The sequence below is a fragment of the Scyliorhinus canicula genome, chromosome 16 (assembly GCF_902713615.1).
Source record: "Scyliorhinus canicula chromosome 16, sScyCan1.1, whole genome shotgun sequence".
Lineage (NCBI taxonomy): Eukaryota > Metazoa > Chordata > Chondrichthyes > Carcharhiniformes > Scyliorhinidae > Scyliorhinus > Scyliorhinus canicula.
In genome coordinates, this window is record NC_052161.1 from 71583524 (window position 1) to 71608686 (window position 25163).

At 46.5% G+C, this 25163-nt stretch overlaps 1 protein-coding gene across 1 annotated transcript in view; it reads left to right on the forward strand.

Moving 5' to 3' along the window:
* The window catches only part of cabcoco1 (ciliary associated calcium binding coiled-coil 1), a 147834-nt gene that overhangs the window by 92459 nt on the left and 30212 nt on the right, over positions 1-25163 (forward strand). The window contains exons 5-7 of the mRNA XM_038774024.1: positions 9078-9150; positions 24072-24191; positions 24286-24417. Of these exons, the coding sequence (XP_038629952.1) occupies positions 9078-9150; positions 24072-24191; positions 24286-24417 (325 nt within the window). The remainder of the gene's footprint in view (positions 1-9077; positions 9151-24071; positions 24192-24285; positions 24418-25163) is intronic.

The following is a 25163-nucleotide window of genomic DNA, read 5'->3' on the forward strand; positions in this document are numbered from 1 at the left end:
CCGGGTGCCAGGGCCAGGGGTATCTCGGATTGAGTCTACAGGATTCTTAAGGGGGAGGGTGAGCAACCAACAGTTGTGGTGCACATAGACACCAACGACATAGCTAAGAAAGGGATGAGGATCTAAAAAGTGATTTTAGGGAGTTAGGTTGGAAGCTTAAGAGCAGGGCAAGCAGAGCAGTGATCTCAGGATTGCTACCGGTGCCACGTGCAAGTGAGGCAAGGAACAGACAGCGAGTGCAGCTGAACACATGGCTACAGGGCTGGTGCAGGAGGGAAGGCTTCAGATATGTGGATCATTGGGATATCTTCTCGGGAAGGTGGAACCTGTACATGAAGGATAGATTGCACCCAAACTGGAGGGCACCAATATTCTGGGTGGGAGGTTTGCTAGAGCTCTTCGGGAGGGTTTAAACTAGTTTGGCAGGGGGGTGGGAACCAGAGCTATGGATCAGACGATAAGGTAGCTATTGAGCAGGCCGAAATCGTATGCAGCAAGTCTGTGAGGAAGGATAGACAGTTGAGAGGGCACAGTTGACCTCAGTGGAATGGGTTAAAGTGTGTCTGTTTCAATGCAAGGAGTGTCAGGAATAAGGGAGATGAACTTAGAGCATGGATCAGTACTTGGAACTACGATGTTGTGGCCATTACAGAGACATGGATTTCACAGGAGCAGAAATGGTTGTTAGATGTTCCGGGGTTTAGATGTTTTCAGAAGAATAGGGAGGGAGGTGAAAGAGGAGGGGGAGTGGCACTGTTAACTAGGGAGTGCACCACAGCTGCAGAAAAGGAGGTAGTTGAGGAGGATTTGTCTACTGAATCAGTATGAATGGAAGTCAGAAACAAGAAAGGAGCAGTTACTTTATTGGGAGTTTTCTGTAGACCCCCCCCCCCCCCCCCCCCCCCCACCCACCCCCCCAATAGCAGCAGAGAGATAGAGGAACAGATTGGGCGGCAGATCTTGGAAAAGTGCAGAAGTCATGGGTGACTTTATCTTCCCTAATATTGACTGGAACCTCCTTAGTGCAAATGGCTTTGGATGGAACAGATTTTGTCAGGTGTGTACAGGAAGGATTCCTGACTCAATATGTAGATAGGCCGACTAGGGGGGAGGCCATATTGGACTTGGTGCTCGGCAACGAACCAGGCCAGGTGTCAGATGTCTCGGTGGGAGAGCATTTCGGTGACAGTGACCACAACTCCTTGACCTTTACCATAGTCATGGAGAGGGATAGGAACAGACAGTATGGGAAGGTATTTAATTGGGGGAGGGGAAATTATACTGCTTTAAGACAGGAGCTGAGGAGCATCAAGTGGGAACAATTGTTCTTGGGTAAATGCACAACAGTAATGTGGGGGTTGTTTAAGGAGCACTTGCTGCGAGTGCTGGATAGTTTTGTCCCACTGACAGGAGGAAGGAATGGCAAGATGAAGGTGCCTTGGATGACAAGAGAAGTGGAGCTTCTGGCCAAGAGAAAGTAGGAAGCTTGCGTCAGGTTGAGTAAGCAAGGATCTGACTCGGCTCTAGAGGGTTACAAGGTAACCAGGAAGGAACTCAAAAATGGACTGAGGAGAGCTAGAACGGGGCATGAAAAAGCCTTGGCGGGAAGGATTAGGGAAAAGCCCAAGGCATCCTACACTTATGTGAGAAATAAGAGGATGATCAGAGTGAGAGTAGGAGCGATCAGGGATAGTGGAGGGAACTTGTGCCTAGTGTCTGAGGAGAGGGCGGAGGCCCTAAATGAATACTTTGCTTCAGTATTCTCGAGAGCGAGGGACCTTGTTGCTCATAAGAACAATGTGAACCAGGTTAGTAGACTCAAACAGGTTGATATTAAGAAGGAGGATGTGCTGGAAATTTTGAAAAGCATCAGGATAGCCAAGTCCCCTGGGCCTGATGGGATATACCCAAGGTTACTACGGGAGGTGAGGGAGGAGATTACTGCGCTGTTGGCGATGATCTTTGCATCCTCACTCTCCACTGGAGTAGAACCAGATGATTGGAGGGAGGCGAATGTTGTTCCCCAGTTCAAGAAAGGGAATAGGGAAATCCCTGCGAATTACAGACCTTTCGTCTGTGGTGAACAAAATATTGGAAAGGATTCTGAGAGATAGGATTTATGATTATTTAGGAAAACATAGTTTGATTAAAGATAGTCAGCATGGCTTTATATGGGGCAGGTCATACCTCACAAGCCTCATTGAATTGTTTGAGGATGTGACGAGACACACTGAAGGTCGGGCAGTGGATGTGGTGTATATGGAATCAGTAAGGCATTTGATAAGGTTCCCCATGGTAGGCTTGTTCAGAAAGTTAGGGGGCATGAGATACAGGTAAATTTATCTGACTGGATACAGAATTGGCTGGCCAAAAGAAGACAGCGAGTGGTAGCGAATGGAAAGTTTTCCGCCTGGAGGTCGGTGACGAGTGGTGTCCCGCAAGGATCTGGTCTGGGACCTCTGCTCTTTGTGGTTTTTATAAATAAGTTGGATGGGAAAGTGGAAGGGTAGATTAGTAAGTTTGCCGATGACACGAAGGTTGGTGGAGTTGTAGATAGTGTTGAGGGTTGTTGCAGGTTACAACAGGACATTGACAGGATGCAGAGCTAGGCTGAGAAGTGGCAGATGGAGTTCAACCTTGATAAATGTGAAGTGATTCATTTTGGAAGGTCAAATCTGAATGCTGAATACAGGGTTAAAGGTAGGATTCTTGGAAGTGTGGAGGAACAGAGGGATCTTGGGGTCCACGTACATAGATCTCTCAAAGTTCCCACCCAGGTTGATAGGGTTGTTAAGAAGGTGTTTGGTGTGTTGGCTTTAATTAACAGGGGGATTGAGTTTTAAGAGCCGTGAGGTTTTGCTGCAGCTTTATAAAACCCTAGTTAGACCACACTTGGAATGTTGTGTCCAGTTCTGGTCGCCTCATTATAAGAAGGATGTGGATACTTTGGAGAGTACAGAGGAGATTTACCAGGATGCTGCCTGGACTGGAGGGCATGTCTTATGTCTTTAGAAAGGTTGAGGGATCTAGGGCTTTTCCCACTGGAGCGAAGAAGGCAGAGAGGTGACTAGATAAAAGTTTACAAGGTGATGAGAGGCATGGATAGAGTGGATAGCCAGAGACTTTTCCCCAGGGTGGAAATCGCTGTCACGAGGGTACACAATTTTAAGGTAATTGGAGGAAGGTATAGGGGAGATGTCAGAGGTCGGTTCTTTACACAGAGAGTGGTTGCTGTGTGGAATGCACTGCCAGCAGAGGTGGTAGAGTCAGAGTCATTAGGGACATTTAAGCAACTCTTAGACAGGCACATGGACAGCAGTAAATTGAAGGGGTCTAGGTCAGGTTGATCTTAGATTAGGATAAATGGTCAGCACAACATCATGGGCTGAAGGGTCTGTACTGTTCTATGTTCTATGTATATTTGGCCAACACCCCCCCCCCCCCTTCTCGCTGCTTATGCCGATCAGGTGCTCTGGTATTTTTTTTCTGGGGCCCCGAGGTACCCTACTGTCTCTTTGCGGAGGAAGTGTTTTATTTGGAGGTGTCTCAGTTCCTGTCCTTTTGCTAGTTTACACTTCCACTTCAGTTTGTCCGGTGTCGCCAGTCTGCGCCCTACATAGAAGTCCCCGACCATCAGTGTGCCTCCGCCCAGCCTCCATCTTTTGAAGGTGGTATCTAGCATTGCTGGGGGGAATCTGTGATTGCCCTAGATGGGGGCCATAAGGGACATTTTGGTTGTCCCGAAGTGTTGTCTCAACTGGGTTCATGTTCTCAGCGTGGCCGCTACCACTGGGCTCATTGTGTTTCTTGTTGAGGAGAATGGGAGTGCTGCTGTAGCCAGGGTCTGGAGGGTCGTTCCTTTACAGGATGCCTCCTCCATTTGTACCCAATCTGTGTTGGGTTCTTGTACCCATCCTGTAGCCATCTGGAATGGCCACTTCCAACTAAGCACAGAGAAACACACAAAGACTGATGGGTAAAATGGACAAGCCAAGAGTCAGGCAGGTTCTGAGCCTGAAATGCATATTTGTCAGCACAGTCCAGATGGTATCGAAACCCTGTCCCATTATCATGTTAATCAGGCCGATTAGCAGGTGATGGTCCATCTCCCCCAACACAAAGGACTGGTACTCCAGCAACCGGGACAGTCCCAGACATTTCGACGCTACTCCCTGTCCAAGGGAAACACAAACAATGGGGTCAATGACCACTTGGGACACGCCCAGCCATCCAAATCCCCGCCCACTAATTGGGATCACCCAATTAGTAAGGCCTAAATCGAAGGACCGCCCAAAAGAGCGCGAAAGCTCCCCCGAGTATAAAGGAAGAGTTTGCCATATGCTCGCTCTCTTTTGGCCTTGGTACCACGGTCATCAGCAATCGCAGCAACCCCAGAAGCAAGTTCAAGTTCAACGGCCACTACCAGACGGATGAGCACAGCTGAGCAGCAGTTACCCCTTCGAACCCAAGAGATCCAGAATTGAATAGCGGCCACTGTTTCCTGACCTAAACCGGGTGCCCGAAGTTAAGTACAGGTTGTCTTAGTAATAGGTGTAGTTAACTAGTAGTGTTTATGTTGCATGATTGATTGTATGTAAATAAAGTACCCTTGACCTTGAACTAACTAACTGGTGTTTGGCTCTTTGATCGATAGCCGGTTGAAACTTGTGGTGGTATCATTCGATACCTGGCGACTCTGAGCATTCGGACATAGACAAAATAGAAAGAAGGCAAATCCACTGATTGCCCTAATTGGAACAGAGCCAGAGTAAAGACCCAGTCGTAGAAATAAAACACATAACAATCCCCTCACTCTTCCTGCTGTTGCTGCCCAGTAGTAGTATTATAGGTTTGGCAAACCAAGCCCCCTTTGATTTTTCTTCTTTGCAGTGTCGGTTTGGGAATTCTCAGGTTCTTACCCACCCATACAAACGCTGTTCCTGTGCTGTATTATTCTTTGTTCTTTATTCTTTGTAAGAAACTTGTGTTTTTCTCCCTCTGCTGCTGGCTGCCTACTATATCTGCGGGTCTGCAGTGAAGACCATTACAAGCTGAAGGAAAATAATTTATCCGACTGAAGGTCTAAACTCGAGAGAGAATTTAACTGAAAGATATCCATCTGAAGTCAAAGGTCCCTGGGCTGGATTCTCCGATTGTGAGGCTATGTCCTCACGCCAGTGTGGGAAAAGTGACGTTTTATGCCCGAAAATCCGGCGCAAAACGGCCACCGATCCTCCGTGTAGCTGGGAACTAGCGTGCCGGCAGTGTTGAGCACCCAGCTCTAGCTGCCGATACGGCCCGGAGAATTGCCGGGTCCGTGGCCGCCCATGCACGTGGCGGCGGCCTGCCACGTCCGCACCATACAACATGGCAGCAGCCGCTCATGGACCTGGCCTGCAAAATAGTGGCTCCCCTTTGGCCAGCTCGCACGCCCTGGACCACCCCCCACAGTGCCCCCAGCCCCTGATAAAGTCCCCCCTGCCCGCGGTCGGCCCTCCCCCGACTGTGGCGGTGGTGGACTGAGTCTGCAGCCGCCATGCCGAGTTCCCGACGGGAAGACGCTGTCGGGACGTTGGCCGTTCAGGGGTGAAGCATCGGGGGGGGCTCGGGCAGCGTCCTGAGGCCGTCGATATGTCCCCCCCCCCAATTTGGTCGGAATCTTTGATTTTTTCGGCCAATCGCCAAATGCGATTTTGGCGTCGGCGAATGGAGAATCCAGCCCCCTATCTTTCATTTTTTCATCATTTTCTTCCCTCTCCACCACCTTTTCCCTCTATGTTTGTGTGTATGTGTATAGAGTAGGGTGACATAGGAAGGGATTGTTGGGAATTAGATTGTAATTCAGCAGTTGTATTATTGCCTATTTAATACTAATTACTGTAAATTATAAAAGGTTGACTGTGTTCAAATTTACAAACCTGGTGGCTGTACTTAACCGGGATCAAACCAAATACATTGGATGTTTAAGTAACTTTAATTTCACCTGTGTTGCAACCCCGGGTCAAGTGGGGCTGGAATTGACCGCGTACTAGCCCAGGACAAGAGCTAAGGGCAGAGGCAGTTCTGAGGCTATGAATATCACTGTAGAAAAAATACCTAGGATGCTGGTTTTCTTTATAATACACACGCCAACAATGGAATTGGGGAATGCCATTTATGAGCATGCTGTGGCATTACTGATTTGTTAATGAAGGATTTTTCTTCAGGTGAGTTTTCCACCCTCTCCAGACTATTTGCATTGCAAGACGATTGGAAATTGTATATTCTGAAGAACGATATTGATGAATAAAGGGTGTAAATATTATCAAAAACTGGTAAGGTTTGAATAATCAGTGGAAAATATAAAGCAAGAAGTGTGGGAGGGAGAACAGAGCCCTCAGGAATCTCTAAATTGAAATAATACCACTCAAGCAAAATGATTTGAGAGGAAACAAGAAAGTTATACACATTGATTTATAACATACCTGGTGATCATGGATTATGCCTTAAATTTTTTAAAAATATTTTATTAAGTTTTATTTTGAATTCAGAGTACCCAATTATTTTTTTCTCCAATTAAGGGGCAATTTAGTATGGCCAATCCACCTAATCTGCACATTTTTGGGTTGTGGGGGTAAAACCCACGCAGACATGGGGAGAATGTGCTAACTCCAGGGCTGGAATTCGAAACCGGGTCCTCAGCGCCGTGGTCCCAGTGCCAACCACTGCACCACATGCCTCTCCCCTTTATTAAGTTTTTAACACCCCACCCTAATTCAAACTAATACAAAGAAAAACCAACCCCCTGTGCCCCCCCCCCCCCCCCCCACCAGCAGCTGACGGTGATCAACTCCTTCAAATACAGAAGGAATGGATGCCACCTTTTGTAGATCTCCTCAATCGCGCTTCTCAAGGTGAACTTAACTTTTTCAAGGTATAAGAATTCCATTAAGTGCCCCATCCACACTGTGAGGCACAGGGCAGAGAAGCTGACCTCCACCCCAACAGGACCTGCCTGCGAGCAATCAGTGAGGCAAAGGCTAAAATATCTGTCCCCAGCCCTGTCTGTAGCTCCGGCAGGACGACTTCATTTTTAATGTGATGGATAATTTGATAGTTAGTATTGAATGCTTAAATAATATTGATGCAATCTTTTATGTTGATAAGTAACAATAGAAAGTGTCAAAATGTTTTGCATTTTTAGTCAGTTTTTCCAAATCCTTTCCAGTTGAAGTTCTAATTGGCTTCCTGTATAGATTTGAACTAAAGAATATTAGTTAGGAAGTACCTAAATGCAATTAGAATGTGGGTGAGTTGCAGAATTGTGGAAGCAAAGCTTTGTGGTATGTGTGCAATTCATGGCTTTTAGTTCTTGGCCATTAGTAGAAGGCAGTAAGGACCTGAACTGTTAATGGGGACCTGAGCCTGCACTAATTGTGCAAGGGCGTGATTACTCCATGCTCATTGATTGCAACATAGGCAACACACTCATTCATGCTGTATACTGTTTTAAATGCTTTCAGCGTCCAGCTAGTGCAAATCGCACTGTTGATTGGCTGTATGTTCAAAACAATGGAACAATATTGTGATCATCCTGTGCTGCTTTTAAAGGGGAGTGCATTGTGGCAGGAGGAAGTGTCTTGTGCCACAAGTCACAGGGAGCCCTGTGGGAACTGAATCTGAGATTGGAAAGACAGAAACATGGCACAACATAGAAAAGTAGGTGCTTCAAGGTTTTTATCGTATATCCGCAGGAAGCAAGGGGGCCTTCCCGACACTTACTGAGAATGTAGTGGAAACAGATAGCCATTACATAGCCAAACAAATCACACACTCACTGACATGATACACTGCACCCTCTCTTACAGGACAAGGTGGCACATAACCGTAGCAGGATCTAATAGGATTTGCATATTGACATAATAGTTGATGTGTTCTTGAGATGCATTTGCCATGATGTTGTGAATAGTTCTCTTTCTGCTTGTCCAATTAAATATCAGATCCTTAACTTGTGTCCAAAATGATTGGATACCATTCACTTGCTACTTATCCAGTCATAAATCTCAAAATTTTATAACTGTCTAATGTTCAACTATTGCTTTTCAAGTCTTCTGTTTCTTTATGTTGTACATATCTCATGATTTTTCTTTCTGTACTGTTCAGGTACAAATCAAGATTGCATTTTGGTAGTTTTCAAACAGTTTCTTTCTTTTCCTTTTTTTCCTGCTGAGATTCCCTCAATCCTTCCTTTCCTGAATGTGTTCATGCCTTGCCAAACTTTGCACCTTTCCCCATGACATTTAATTGCATAGCAAGAGGATTGGAAATTGTGGGCACTGATGAAGGAAGTGAATGAATAAAGAGTACAGGTATTAACAAAATAATGTACTTCAATGGATGATGAATGAAGAGCTCAGTGAACTGAAGGGAAATCAGAGTGGGAGGGAGAAGAAAGCCTTTGAAAATCTCTATTAATAGGAAACTGAATTGGGTGGCTGAATCGTAATGAATCAGATAAAATTACTGTGTTTTGGCAAATCTCCAGTTGTGCACATAAGTATTAATTCTTTGTGTCCATTCCTGATGGCAAATGGTGACAAGCTATTTAACTGCAGGGGCATTGCACCAATTGTCATATTCTCTTCACCTAACATCGGTGTCCACTTCCAGCAAGGGCCATTGAACAGTGATCAGGAAGCAGGTCGATGCTCAACCTTAACCTCTCCAATCTAGCAACACTTACCCAAACCCCAGACAAGCTGAAGCAAACAAACTTGGTGCAGGTTCAGTAGTGAGCCTGTAACATTATTGATCTTGATGTTCAGCTAGTTACTGCCTTAACCATCAGATTGGATACATGGTCAACAAATAAAATCAATTGCTTTCAGATATGTCAGTTATAGATGTTTATATTTTTGTCATAATAGTTTGAATCTGTTATATTTCTTGTGCGCAACAGCTAATTGTTTTTTTTGGCTATGTTTCCGTGTACATTTATGTTTCCATGTACATTTAATGTAATTTCAATATTTAATATTGTACGTTTATTTTTAGAAACTTTAAGACAGTTGTGCATTCACTGAATCTTCTTTTTCTAGTTTATTTCAGCATTACAAACTATATGAGTTCCTTTTCAATGAAACTCCTGACGTAGAGATTCTAGACACAGAGGTCAGTGGTCAATAACTTTCGTTTTTTTAAATGCCATCATCAAGTTTCTTTCCTCCCTTGTCCTGGAACAAGTAGACTAAATCTGCTGCAATCTAGAAATCTAATGTGGAACTTTCTTGTCTTGTATGATTTAGCTGGTCCGTGTCTATCCTTGTTCAGCCATTAAGTCATTAACTTAATTTTTTTTTTAAATAATTTTTATTGGAATTTTTTACAGAAAATATAAAAATATAACAACAAACAATAATATGCAACAAACTACCCCACAACAACCGTAACACCCCCCAAACCGTATCAACACATGTATCCCAACCCCAACAAGAGAACTTAACCATAAATTAAAATTAAATAAATCAAATTTAAATAAAATAAACAAACATAGTCATCGTCCCCCCACCCCCCCCCCCCGGGTTGCTGCTGCTACTGTCCCAGTACCCTATCGTTGAGCCAGAAAGTCAAGGAAAGGTTGCCACCGCCTGAAGAACCCTTGTACCGATCCTCTTGGGGTGAATTTGACCTTCTCTAGTCTAATAAAACCCGCCATGTCATTGATCCAGGTCTCCACACTCGAGGGCCTCGCATCCTTCCATTGTAGCAAAATCCTTCGCCGGGCTACTAGGGACGCAAAGGCCAGCACACCGGCCTCTTTCACCTCCTGCACTCCCGGCTCCACCCCAACCCCAAAAATCGCGAGTCCCCATCCTGGCTTGACCCTGGATCCCACCACCCTTGACACCGTCCTCGTCATCCCCTTCCAGAACTCCTCCAGTGCCGGGCATGCCCAGAACATCTGGGCATGGTTCACTGGACTCCCCGAGCACCTGACACACCTATCCTCACCCCCAAAGAATCTACTCATCCTCGACCCGGTCATGTGGACCCTGTGCAGCACCTTGAATTGAATGAGACTAAGCCGCGCACACGAGGAGGAAGAATTAACCCTCTCCAGGGCGTCAGCCCATGTCCCGTCTTCGATCTGTTCCCCCAGTTCCTCCTCCCACTTAGTTTTCAGCTCCTCTACTGACGCCTCTTCCACCTCCTGCATACCTTGTAGATATTGGATATCTTCCCCTCTCCGACCCAGACCCCTGAAAGCACCCTGTCCCTCACCCCCCTCGCGGGAAGTGCAGGGAATCCCTCCACCTGCCGTCTTGCAAATGCCTTTACCTGCAGATACCTGAACATGTTTCCCGGGGGGAGCCCAAATTTCTCCTCCAACTCCCCCAGGCTCGCAAACCTCCCGTCGATAAACAGGTCCCTCAGCTGTCTGATGCCCGCTCTGTACTAACCCTGAAATCCCCCATCCATGTTCCCCGGGACTAACCTATGGTTCCCCCTTAACGGAGCCTCCATCGAGCCCCCCACTTCTCCCCTATGTCGCCTCCACTGCCCCAAATCTTGAGGGTAGCCGCCACCACCGGACTCGTGGTATACCTTGTGGGAGGGAGCGGCCACGGCGCCGTTACCAGGGCCCCCAGGCTCGTATCCCCACAGGACGCTCTCTCCATCCGTTTCCATGCTGCCCCCTCCCCCTCCATCACCCACTTGCGCACCATCGACACATTGGCTGCCCAGTAGTACCCCGAGAGATTGGGTAACGCCAGCCCCCCCCTATCTCTACCCCGTTCCAAAAAGACCCTCTTCACCCTCGGGGTGCCATGCGCCCAAACAAAGCCCATGATGCTGCTGGTCACCCTTTTAAAAAAGGCCCTAGGGATAAAGATGGGCAAGCACTGGAAGAGGAACAAGAACCTCGGGAGAACCGTCATTTTGACGGACTGCACTCTACCCGCCAAGGACAGCGGCACCATGTCCCACCTTTTAAATTCTCCACTAGTCTGGTGAAGTTAAGCTTATGGAGAGTCCCCCAAATCCTGGCCACCTGCACCCCCAAGTACCTGAAACTCTTCACTGCCCTCCTAAAAGGGAGCCTCCCAATTCCCTCCTCTTGATCTCCCGGGTGCACTACAAATACCTCGCTCTTTCCTAAATTTAGCTTATAGCCCGAGAAGCCCCCAAATTCCACTAACAGCTCCATCACCCCCGGCATTCCCCCCCTCTGAGTCCGCCACATACAACAGCAGGTCGTCCGCATACAGCGATACCCGATGTTCCTCCCCACCAAGCACCAAACCCCTCCATCTCCCTGACTCCCTCAACGCCATAGCCAGAGGTTCAATCGCCAGTGCAAAGAGCAAGGGGGACAGGGGGCACCCCTGCCTGGTCCCACGATAGAGCCTAAAGTACTCCGATCTCCTTCCATTTGTAACTACACTCTCCATCGGAGCCGCGTAGAGCAGCCTCACCCATTTGATGAATCCCTCCCCAAATCCAAACCGCTCCAGCACCTCCCACAGGTACCCCCACTCAACTCTATCAAACGCTTTCTCTGCGTCCAGCGCCACCACCATCTCCGCCTCCCCCTCCACTGCCGGCATCATGATAACATTTAGCAGTCTCCACACATTCGTGTTGAGCTGCCGCCCCTTGATAAATCCTGTCTGATCTTCGTGTATCACCTCTGGCACACAATCCTCTATCCTGGTGGCCAGGATCTTCGCCAGCAACTTAGCGTCTACATTGAGGAGCGAGATAGGCCTGTATGATCCACACTGCAAGGGGTCCTTATCCCGCTTTAGGATCAAAGAGATCAGTGCTCGCGACATCGCCGAGGGCAAAGCCACCCCCTCCCATGCCTCGTTGAAGGCTCGTACCAGCAGGGGGCCCACCAGGTCCGCATACTTTTTATAAAATTCCACCGGGAACCCGTCCGGCCCCGGGGCCTTACCTGATTGCATTTGTCCAATCCCCCTGACTAGCTCCTCCAGCTCTATCGGCGCCCCCAGCCCCTCTACCAGCCCCTCTTGAACCCTTGGGAAACATAGCCTGTTCATGAAGCTCTCCATCCCCTCTGTCCCCATCGGAGGTTCCGACCGGTACAGTTAACATTAATATACTGTAAATTAAAGTGCACATAAAATCTGAACAGAAATATAATTGTGAAATAGTAAAATTCAGAATGAATTTTAATAAGAGTATTTAATTTTATTTGTCTGGTAAATGGGAGCTTTTTTTTATAAATAATTTTTATTCAAAATTTTTCACATATTTTCAACAACAAACAAAACCCCCCTTACAAAAAAAAGAGAAACAACAAAAACGCATAAATAAACAGAGTATAGCTATATCACACATTCCCCCAGACTACATGCCCCCCATTAAATGATAAACGATAATAAATAGAATAGTAAACACAGAGTGCCCCCCCCGGCCCCCGGGTGAAGTCTAGGAACGGCTGCCATTGCCTGAGGAACCCTTGCACAGATCCTCTTAAGGCAAATTTGACCCTCTCTAATTTAATAAACCCTGCCATGTCGCTGATCCAGGCTTCCACACTTGGGGGCCTCTCATCATTCCACTGTTACAGAATCCTCCGCCGGGCTACCAGGGACGCAAAGGCCAGAATACCGGCCTCTTTCGCCTCCTGCACTCCCGGCTCGTCCGATACCCCAAATATTGCAGTCCCTCAGCTCGGGTTAACCCGGGTGTTCACCACCTTCGACACCGTCCTCGCAACGCCCCTCCAGAACTCATTCAGCGCTGGGCACGCCCAGAACATGTGGGCATCGTTTGCCGGGCTCCCCGAACACCTTGCACATCCTCCACGTGTGTGCGTGGGTTTCCTCCGGTTTCCTCCCACAGTCCAAAGATGTGCAGGTTGGGTGGATTGGCCATGAAAAATTGTCCAAAATTCTATGATTAACCTAGGACAAAAGTTCAGCGCAACATCGTGGGCCTGTTCTGTGCTGTATTTCTCTATCTATCTATCTATCTATCTATCTGTCCTCTACCCCAAAAAACCAACTCAGCCTTGCCCCAGTCATGTGCGCCCTGTGCAGAACCTTAAATTGTATCGGCTAAGCCTGGCGCAAGAGGAGGAAGAATTTACCCTACCCGGGGTGTCCGCCCACGTACCCTCGTCTATCTCCTCCCCAAGCTCCTCCTGCCGTTTACCTTTTAGCTCCTCCACTGAGGCCTCCTCCTCCTGCATCTCTTGGTAGATTGGCGAGACCTTGCCCTCTCCAACCCACGCCGCCGAAAGCACCCTATCCTGGATCCTGCGTGCTGGCAACAGTGGGAATGCCCTCACCTGCCGTCTTACGAACGCCCTTACCTGCATGTACCTGAAGGCATTTCCAGGGGGGAGCCCAAATGCTTCTTCCAACACCCCAAGGCTCCGACCGTCCCATCTATAAACAGGTCCCCCATCCTTCTAATACCTGCCCTGTGCCAGTTCGGGAACCCCCCATCCATTCTCCCTGGGGCAAACCGTTGGTTCTCGGATCGGGGACCACACCAAAGCTACTACCTCCCCCCTGTGGCGTCTCCATTGCCCCCAAATTTTGAGGGACGTCGCCACCGCTGGACTCGTGGTGTACCTTGTCGGCGGGAGCGGCAGCGGTGCCGTCACCAGCGCTCTCAGGCTCGTGCCCACACAGGACGCCATCTCTGCTGCCCCCTCCCCCTCCATTACCCTCTCCAACCTTGCCCTCTCCAACCCATTGGTTGGCAGCCCAGTAGTACCCACATAGATTAGGCACGCCAGCCCTCCTCTGTCCCTGCTCCACTCCAGAGACACCCTTCTCGCCCTCGGGGTCTTCTTCGCCCATATAAACCCCATAATGCTCCTGCTGACCCGCTTAAAAAAGGCCTTAGGGATCAGGATGGGGAGGCACGGCAATATACAAAGGAACCTCTGGAGCACCGCCATCTTCACCGACTGCACCCTACCCGCCAGGGAGAGCGGCAGCATATCCCACCTTTTAAACCCCTCCTCCATTTGTTCCACCAGCCTCGTCAAGTTGAGCTTGTGTAGGGCCCCTCAGCTCCTGGCCACCTGGATCCCCAGGTACCTAAAACTCCTTTCCGCACTTTTCAGTGGAAGCTCATCTATCCCCCTTCCCTGGCCCCCTGGGTGTACCACGAACAGCTCGCTCTTCCCCATGTTGAGCTTATACCTGGAGATGTCCCCAAACTCCCTGAGGATCCACATCACCTCCGGCATCCCCCCCACGGGTCTGCCACATACAATAACAGATCATCGGCACACAGCGATACTCGGTGTTCCTCCTCCCCCACCCCCCTCCCCCTCCAGTTCCTGCCATCAAAGCCATCGCCAAAGGCTCAATTGCCAACGCAAATAGCAGGGGGGATGGGGGGCACCCCTGCCTCGTCCCCCGGTACAGCCAAAAGTATTCCGGCCGCCTCCGATTCGTGGCCACACTCGCCACCGGGGCTTCGTATAGTAACCTAACCCAACTGACGAACCCCTCCCCGAACCCGAACCTCCTCAATACCTCCCACAAGTACCCCCACTCCACCCTATCAAAGGCCTTCTCCGCATCCATAGCCGCCACTATCTCCGCCTCCCCCTCCACTGCCGGCCTCATGATTACATTTAGGAGCCTCCGCACGTTGGTGTTTAGCTGCCTTCCGTTCACGAAACCCGTCTGGTCCTCGTGGATGACCCCCGGGACACAGTTCTCAATTCTAGTAGCCAACACCTTCGCTAACAGTTTCGCATCCACATTGAGGAGCGAGATTGACCTATACGACCCACATTGTAAGAGGTCCTTGTCTCGCTTCAAGATCAGCGAGATCAGCACCCTAGACATCGTCCCCCCTCGCCTCATTGAAAATCCTCACTAGTAGTGGGCCCAGCAGGTCCATATACTTCCTGTAAAATTCCACCGGGAACCCATCTGGCCCCGGTGCCTTCCCCGCCTGCATACTCCCCAGTCTGCATACTCCCCAGTCCCTCAGCCGGTTCCTCCAGCCCTACCGGTGCCCCAAGCCCTGCCAGCTGCCCCTCCTCAACCCTCGGGAACCTCAGCCGGTCCAGAAACCGGCGCATCCCTACCCTCCTCCGTCGGCAGCTCCGACCTATACAGCCTCTCATAAAAGTCTCTAAATATCCAATTTATTCCCACCGCACTCTGCACCGTGTTCCCCCTTTATCTCTAACTACCCCGATCTCCCTCGCTGCCTCCCGCTTCCAAAGCTGGTGTGCCAGCATCCGGCTAGCTTTCTCCCCGTATTCATACACCGCCCCTTGCGCCTTCCTCCACTGTACCTCCGTCTTCTTGGTAGTCAACAGGTCGAACGTGGCCTGGAGCCTTCGTCGCTCCTTGAGTAGTCCCTCCTCGGGGACCTCTCTACTCAACCTCTCCTCGTAATCCAACCCCTTCAGCTCTGGGATTAACCTCGTGAATCTCCTCTGCACACCCTCCAGTGCCAGTATGTCCTTTCTCAAGTAAGGAGACCAAAACTGAACACACTACTCCAGGTGTGGCCTCACTAACACCTTATACAATTGCAGAATAACCTCCCTCGTCTTAAACTCCATCCCTCTAGCAATGAAGCACAAAATTCCATTTGCCTTCTTAATCACCTGTTGCACCTGTAAACCAACTTTCTGTGACTCATGCACTAGCACACCCAGGTCTCTCTGCACAGCAGCATGCTTTAATATTTTATAATTTAAATAATAATCCCGTTTGCTGTTATTCCTACCAAAATGGATAACCTCACATTTGTCAACATTGTATTCCACCTGCCAAACCCTAGCCCATTCACTTAACCTATCCAAATCCCTCTGCAGACTTCCAGTATCTTCTGCACTTTTTGCTTTACCACTTATCTTAGTGTCATCTGTAAACTTGGACACATTGCCTTTGGTCCCCAACTCCAAATCATCTATGTAAATTGTGAACAATTGTGGGCCCAGCACGGATCCCTGAGGGACACCACTAGCTACTGATTGCCAACCAGAGAAACACCCATTAATCCCCACTCTTTGCTTTCTATTAATTAACCAATCCTCTATCCATGCTACTACTTTACCCTTAATGCCATGCATCTTTATCTTATGCAGCAACCTTTTGTGTGGCACCTTGTCAAAGGCTTTCTGGAAATCCAGATATACCACATCCATTGGCTCCCCGTTATCTACTGCATTGGTAATGTCCTCAAAAAATTCCACTAAATTAGTTAGGCACGACCTGCTCTTTATGAACCCATGCTGCGTCTGCCCAATGGGACAATTTCTATCCAGATGCCTCACTATTTCTTCCTTGTTGATAGATTCCAGCATCTTCCCTACTACTGAAGTTAAGCTCACTGACCTATAATTACCCGCTCTCTGCCTACCTCCTTTTTTAAACAGTGGCGTCACGTTTGTTAATTTCCAATCCACCGGGACCACCCCAGAGTCTAGTGAATTTTGGTAAATTATCACTAGTGCATTTGCAATTTCCCTAGCCATCTCTTTTAGCACTCTGGGATGCATTCCATCAGGGCCAGGAGACTTGTCTACCTTTAGCCCCATTAGCTTGCCCATCACTACCTCCTTAGTGATAACAGTCCGCTCAAGTCCTCCCCTGTCATAGCCTCATTTCTGTCAGTCACTGGCATGTTATTTGTGTCTTCCACTGTGAAGACTGACCCAAAAAACCTGTTCAGTTCCTCAGCCATTTCCTCATCTCCCATTATTAAATCTCCCTTCTCATCCTCTAAAGGACCAATATTTACCTTAGCCACTCTTTTTTGTTTTATATATTTGTAGAAGCTTTACTGTCTGTTTTTATATTCTGAGCAAGTTTACTCTCATAATCTATCTTACTCTTCTTTATAGCTTTTTTAGTAGCTTTCTGTTGCCCCCTAAAGATTTCCCAGTCCTCTAGTCTCCCGCTAATCTTTGCTACTTTGTATGCTTTTTCCTTCAATTTGATACTCTCCCTTATTTCCTTAGATATCCACGGTCGATTTTCCCTCTTTCTACCGTCCTTCCTTTTTGTTGGTATAAACCTTTGCTGAGCACTGTGAAAAATCGCTTGGCAGGTCATCACTGTTCCTCAACCGTTCCACCATAAAGTCTTTGCTCCCAGTCTACCTTAGCTAGTTCTTCTCTCATCCCCTTGTAATCTCCTTTGTTTAAGCACAAAACACGAGTATTTGATTTTACCTTCTCACCCTCCATCTGTATTTTAAATTCCACAATATTGTGATCACGTCTTCCGAGAGGATCCCTAACTACGAGATCATAAATCAATCCTGTCTTATTACACAGGACAAGATCTAGGACCGCTTGTTCCCTCGTAGGTTCAATTGCATACTGTTCTAGGAAACTATCGCTGCTACATTCTATAAACTCCTCCTCAAGGCTGCCTTGACCGACCAATCGACATGTAGATTAAAATTTCCCATGATGACTGCTGTACCATTTCTACATGCATCAGTTATTTCTTTGTTTATTGCCTGCCCCACCATAACGTTACGATTTGGTGGCCTGTCGACTACTCCTATCAGTGACTTTTTCACCTTACTATTCCTGATTTCCACCCAAATGAATTCAATCTTATCCTCCATAGCACCGATGTCCCCTTACTATTGCCCGGATGTCATCCTTAAATAACAGAGCTTCACCACCTCCCTTACCATCCACTCTGTCCTTCCGAATAGTTTGGTACCCTTGGATATTTAACTCCCAGTCGTGACCATCCTTTAACCATGTTTCACTAATGGCCACTAAATCATAGTCATTCACGATGATTTGCGCCATCAACTCAATTTACTTTATTCCGAATACTACGAGCATTCAGGTAAAGTACACTTATGTTGGTTTTTTACCTCTGTTTTGAATCTTAACATCTCCAGTTTTATTCCTTTTAGTATTATTGGGCCTATTCACTGAGCTCCCCTCAGTCACTGTACCTTGTACTGTCGCCCTTTTTGATTTTTGACTTTGGCTTCTCTGCCTTACGCTTTCCCCCTTACTTCCTTTTGCTTCTGTCCCTGTTTTACTACCTTCCAACTTCCTGCATCGGTTCCCATCCCCCTGCCACATTAGTTTAAACCCTCCCCAACAACTCTAGCAAACACCCCCCCCCCTAGGACATCGGTTCCAGTCCTGCCCAGGTGCAGACCGTCCGGTTTGTACTGGTCCCGCGTCCCCTAGAACAATGCCCCAGGAAATTGAATCCCTCCCTCTTGCACCACCTCTCGAGCCACACATTCATCCTATCTATCCTGACGTTCTTACTCTGACTAGCTCGTGGCACTGGTAGCAATCCTGAGATTACTACCTTTCAGGTCCTACTTTTTAGTTTAACTCCTAACTCCCTGAATTTAGCTTGTAGGACCTCATCCCATTTTTTACCTGTATCGTTGGTGCCTATGTGCACCATGACAGCTGGCTGTCCACCCTTTCCCCCCCCCCCCCCCCCCCCCCCCAGAATGTCCTGCAGCCGCTCCGAGACGTCCTTGACCCTTGCACCAGGGAGGCAACACACCATCCTGGAGTCTCGATTGCGTCCGCAGAACCGCCTGTCTATTCCAACAACTATGACTCAATTCACAAAATATTTGTGTCTCTTGGGATATTTCCTCCAGTTTTATAAAATGAAAAGTAGTCAAGACGTACTCTCCTCAGGGTGGCATGGTGGCGCCGAGGACCCGGGTTCGATCTCGGCATGGGTAACTGCCCGTGTGGAGTTTGCACATTCTCCCCGCGTCTTACTGGGTCTCCACCCAAAAATGTGTAGGGTAGGTGAATTGGCCACGATAAATTGCCCCTGCATTGGAAAAAAAGAATTGGGTTCTCAAATTTAAAAAATAATTTTTTTTTTAAATTATCCTCCTCAGAAAAAAATAAATTAAGACTTTAGTAGGTTTGATGAACGGCAATTATTTGCCTTCAATTAAAAAGTCTGATTTATCCTGTGCATACGCCAACCTTTGTGCATGTTTTTGGCTTACAGACAATTTATTTCACATTTCGAGACATTGGCACATGAAGTGCGGAATTTGCCCACTCTGTAGTTCAAGTAAATATCCTGACAATTAAAAGCATTAAATTTGGAATAAATACCAGAGTCTTTCCTGCCTTTGTTTCAATCTACTTTCCGAATACTTAAGTTTTAATCCCATGTTCAAATTTCTTAACTGTTCCAAACTGCCAAAATATATGCATTAAAAAGTTTGGCAAAAATTCAACTGTTTGCTTTGATAGCACTTTAAAAGTACAAGATTCTATCAGCTGAAAGTACTTTGAAGAACAGAAGAACTTGATAGTGCTGTTGTTAAAACAGAGATAATTTTGTTGCACTGGACCAAGAAATGAAGGAGGTTATAAAATCATGAAGTAAATTTGAAATGAAAAAAATGAAATGAAAATCACTTATTGTCACAAGTAGGCTTCAATTAAGTTACTATGAAAAGCCCCTAGTCACCACATTCCGGCACCTGTTCGGGGGGACCTGCCTTGGTCTGCTTTAAAAGCCAGCGATTTAGCCCAGTGTGTTTTACAGTATTAACTAGAATACTGACATTTGTTGTTTGTTGCTGCTGATGCTAATGACACCTATAAATGGGTTGGCATTTAATATTCCGGTTATTGATCAATTAAATCTTGAATTCTTCAGGATAAGAAAAGGCTGCTTTGAATAATAATAATATTTACTCATCTTTATTAGTGTCACAAGTAGGCTTACATTAACACTGCAATTTGTGGGAGGAAATCGGAGCGCCAGCAGGAAACCCAGGCAGACACGGGGAGAATGTGCAGACTCCGCACAGACATCGAAGCCAGGAATCGAACCCAGGTCCCTGGTGCCGTGAAGCAACAGTGCTAATATTTGCATAATTTAAAGAGTATATTATATTTACAAAGGATTTGCATTTTGTTGAGCTGTGCAGCCAGGCTTTAAATAAACTCTGCTATAGTGCCTTAAAGAAATTTATCTTTGACTCGCTGCCCTTCCCCTCATCTCGAGCTTGGTGTACAACTCCGTACAAAGTGTTTAAGATGTCTCTTTGTGCATAATCAGCACTTCAGAAATGTAAATTTGCCCACTTCTGTTGTTTATGTTCCCAAATTATTTCACACAAGGGTGCCCTCTATCCAGATTTATTTGTGTTTGGCCTACTCCTGCTCCTAATTTGTATGAAATCATGAATCTGAAATTGAAGACAGGTTATTTAGGATATTTTTCAAGGGTGATTTACTATATTGTCAACCACATTTTAAATGGGATTATATTTAATTGTTTTAATATTAATTACTTCATTTTCAGATTTTCAAAAAGGAAATTTTGATTGAAAGGGTGAATTCTGTTACGGTGCCCCTTTGGTTTAGAAGGTCTCGAACACCATAGGATTTCATAACATTACTCACTAATGGTAGTTTATTTTTAAAAATCCCTTCAAAACAAGCCATGCTGCTTAAAGCTAGTGACAGTGATAGGTTGTTGAATGATGATTGATCATTTATTTCCCTGAGTATAATGGTATGGAGCCAACATGCTCCCTAAAAATTGAGATCTCAGACAATTAACTTGCAATGGGACTGATTACCATTACTTGAAAATAGCAACAAAATTAATTCTATATTTAGTTGTCATTAGATATTACAGGCTGTAAATAATAGGGAGAAAAATCATCTGACTGAAGGACTGTAATTTATGAAGGGTGTACTCTGCAGAGAACACTTGCAGTGCAATATTTAATATACTTAAGAACGGAGTGCAAAACAAGTCAAGACGATTGCATGCTAATATCACTACCAAATGTGCACCCTGAGGTTGGCTACATAATGTTTGGTTGTCTGGATCTTGCACAATTCCACCTGTTAGAAAACAATTTAGATAGCTGAAGTTTCACCCTTCCTATGGGTGGGAAGCATTCCAAGTGATAAGAATATAGTGACATCATTCGCCACATTACCCATTCTGCCCTCAGTGACTCTGGACGCTGCTTGTTCAGCATTCACCAGATGCCCACAGTTACCAGATAATGAGAAATGCAGAAAAAACATTAAGTGACCAAAGCAGGTACCATAATAGTGTGAAGGGCTTGTGCTCTACTTCTTTTATTGGTGGAATTTGGAGTGATCCCAGGTTTTAAAGGTGGAGAGGGGTGGGCAGCCTGGCTGCTGAGGTGCCGCAAGTATCCTGAGTCCTGCAGAAACAGACAATTCCTGCCCTTGCCATTCTTGCTAAAACGTACTTCCACTTTCACATTCAATAATGCGAAAATCACAGCGAGTTAAAGCACAAGAGACCATTAATGTGAAAATTGCCCAGCAACTTGTGATGAATCATAATACACATTCTACATCTCTTCCTTTCTAAAAGTTGCTGGTTGATTGCACATTAATAATACTGTGCATCGTTCAGAGGCTCCTATCCTTTGAACAACATCTGGCCAAATACCTATATGAGACTGAACCAAGAGGATCCAGCTAAGCCTATAACATGACTTCGCTGGATCCACTCGGTTCAGTCTCATCCCAATCCGACAATCCCATCTTGTCACACTGCCAGAGAGAAAAATGCAGGTTACCATAAGTTATGTAAGTACCCAATACTGAATAATAATTACATAAGAGATTTGCATTTATTTCGCACTTTCACAATTTAAGGACATCCTAAAGCAATTTATAGCCAGTGGAGTCCTTGGAAGTGTAATTTAGGAAAATGGATCCATAAATATAAAATGATAGAAGCATTTAATTTATAAATGAATAAATATGATAAATTATTAATAGAGTCAGAAGGTTGTGGTTTCAACCCTCACTCCACAGATTTGAGTATATAATCTCGGCTAATACTCTCCTGAGTATTGAGCAAGTGCTGAATTGGTGGAGGTGTCAGGTGATACATTAAATTGAGGCCCTATCTGTCCTCCTAGCCCAAAAATCACATGGCACTATTCAAAGACGAGACCTGTTGTTTCCCCTGGTGACTCGATCAATATTTCTCTCTCACTGACATCACTAAAACAGCTTTTTTGATCATTATCAGACTGGTGTTTGTGAGAGCTTTCTGTGCGCACATTTCCTGTTACTTCTCTTACATTATAACAGTGACTACACTTCAATAGTGCTGAATTGGCAGAAAGTGGTTTGGAAGGTCCTGGGGCAATGGAAGGCATTATATAAATGCAAGATTCTTAGTTCTGGGTGAGGGCACGAAAATGGCACTGAGAAATGGCGCTGAAGGGATAGTAGAAAAGCACAGGGAGGTTCATATTCGCAAAGTGTGTAGCAGGCTTAAAGGAAGTGAGGATGAACTGAGTGGAACTTGTGAATAAGGGGACTGAGTTGGGGAGCAAAGGGAGCAGACAGTCCAGAATACTTTCTGAAGAGTGGTAAAGTACCAATAATGGGAGTGATCAAAGAATGTCAGAATGAGAGCTCATCTTGCAGCAGCAGTGGCCTGATGCATTAATGTGGGTGAACTCGGCAGTAAAATGCAGCCAGGTCAGATTTGACACAGGTGAGAATCATCAATATGGGCTTTGGATCACATTGATAATTTGCTCCAAGCTGTTCAAGCACATTTTATGCAGAATTTAATTTCATAGATCTTTAATTGGACATTCTGAATTCTCCCTTGGTGTACCCGAGCAAGCGCCGAAATGTGGCGACTAGGGAATTTTCACAATAACTTCATTGCAGTGTTAATGTAAGTCTACTAGTGACAATAATAAAAATAATTATTATTGTTAAATCTTGTTCCAACTCACTAAGCTCCATTAGTGGACCTGACACACTGGGGAGGAGTTAAGAAAAGAAGAAGTCGACTAGGAGTGCGTAGTGGAGAAATCAGGGGCTGGATTCATTTCTGAAACTAAGTGTTGACGCCAACAGAGAATCCGTGGACTTTTACGACAGAAAAACCGGCGCCACACCTGGACCGATTCCGCTATCGTTGAGGGGCTAGCACCAGTGCCGCATGGGACATACCCGATTCCACTGAAAATGGTGTGGGATATGCCAGGTCCGTGATCAACACTCGGGAGGCTGAGGAGCTGCAGCCGCACATAGACATTACAATTCCCAAGCACACCCCTATCCCTGCCAAAAAGATGGCACTGGTTGTGCTGGAGTGCACCCATACAGCTGATGGGTCGGCTGGGGCCAGAGGATACCTGGGGGGACACCTATATGACCCGAAGCACAAAGTTCAAAGTGGGCTGCTAGCGGCATGCGCAACTGCATGGCTGCCTTGCTGGCTGTGTCAATGGTGTTCCATGTCCGTCCACCCTGACCCCACAGTCTCTCTCCCACACACCCCCCCCCCCCCCCCCCCCCCCCCCCCCCCAAGCCGTGACAGAAGCCCCTCGGCCAGCAGCACAACTGTCAGCAAACTTTGGTGAGGTTGGATACTTTCCGTACCCCCTGCCTCTCCCTCAGCAGCCACCATGCCTGTTTCACGATTTTTAAAAGCACAAGTGAACCACGCCAACGGGAACTTAGCCCTTCGGAGGCGGAAAATTGCGGAGACCCTGGAGAATATCGGGTCAGGCCCGTTAATGATGTGCAAACAGTTTCTCCTGTACGTGCGGAGTGAAATGCATTGACGCTGTTTTCAAGGGAACAGAGAATCGCAATTTAGCATCAAATCGGCACCTGCCGCAATTTTGCCGTTGGAAGCTATTCTCCGCCAAATCGCATTTCCCGATTTCGGCGTCAGCTAACGGAGGGTCCCGCACCAGAAATTTAGAGCAGAGGCCACAACACAACAGTGGCTGGAAGTTGATATGACAAATATATGCTTGTAGGCATGGAAGAGTGGGAAATGTGGCTGCAATTGTCTGATAGTGGAAGATTGTAGAAATCGGGGCCTAATAGCAGCCAGGAGCTGGAATACGGGAGAAGCTCTGGAAAAATCTGAAATAGCACCCACAAAGGTCTCATGACAGAAGAAGGTGTTCATGGGGGCATATATTTGGAGTGTTTTACAATATAAATAAGTTCAGCAAAACCTGCCCACTTTTTTGTGTTTTTCATTGTCTCGGGAACAAGACACAGATATTGATCTCCAAGTCCTGAAATCTGTGAACTTTCTCCTTGTTTTAAGATTGAGGTGGAAGTCATCAAGCCAGTGGATCCATTCCCTTCACCACTGGAGGAGAGTTTCACCTGGGATATTTACTCATCTTACGTCCTACTGCAACCATCAGAGGAAATGGTAACAGAGGTATTACTACATTTTCTCAACTGACAGTTAATCAAGATCCTGTTCACCGATACATGTTGCTATAAATCATGCACTCTCTGACATTTATTTGCAGGTTGAGATGAAGGCTGGGGAGAGTGGGGAAGTTACAGAGACCACAACCGTGGATCGTCTGGTGAATTACACCATTGATGATGTCAAATCAGCGCTGGGTGAAGTAACAGGAGAAGTCCTCAGGAATTTACAGGTTTGCAACTTGTCATTCTTTTAAATAATGAAAATTCAGCAACAACTTGCATTTACATTGTGCTCCATGTCTGTCGGAAGCTGTAAAGGTCCTTTGCAATAAGGAGGCAAACTGTATGTTGGACATAAAGCATTGGGACTCTTCAAATCTACAGAACTCTGCAGTTATTCAAGCTCCAAATTTTGGAATTTCCTCCGCAAGCCTCTCTGTCTGTCCATTGTTCACTTTTCTCTTTCAACGCACTACTTAAAACCTAACTCTTTGACCAGACTCTTAATCACCTGTCCGAACATCTCCTTATGTGGCCAGTAGTTAATTTTGATCAAGTAATCATAGTCATATCATAGAATTTACAGTGCAGAAAGAGGCCATTCGGCCCATCAAGTCTGCACCAGCCCTTGGAAAGAGCACCTTACTTAAGACCACTTTTTCCCCATGACACAGAAATCCCACTTAATCTTTTGGACACTTAAGGGCAATTTAGAGTGGCTAATCCACCTAACCTGCACATCTTTGGACTGTGGGAGGAAACCGGAGGACCCGGAGGAAACCTAGGGAGAAAGATGCGGGGAGAAAGTGCAAACTCCGCACAGGGAGTCACCCGAGGCCGGATTTGAACCGAGGACCCTGGAGCTGTGAGGCAGCAGTGCTAACCACCGTGCCACCCCTGTAATGTTCCTGTGAAGCACCTTGGTGCATTTTACTATGTCAATGGTGATATAAATAATTCAAGTTGTTATTAGAAT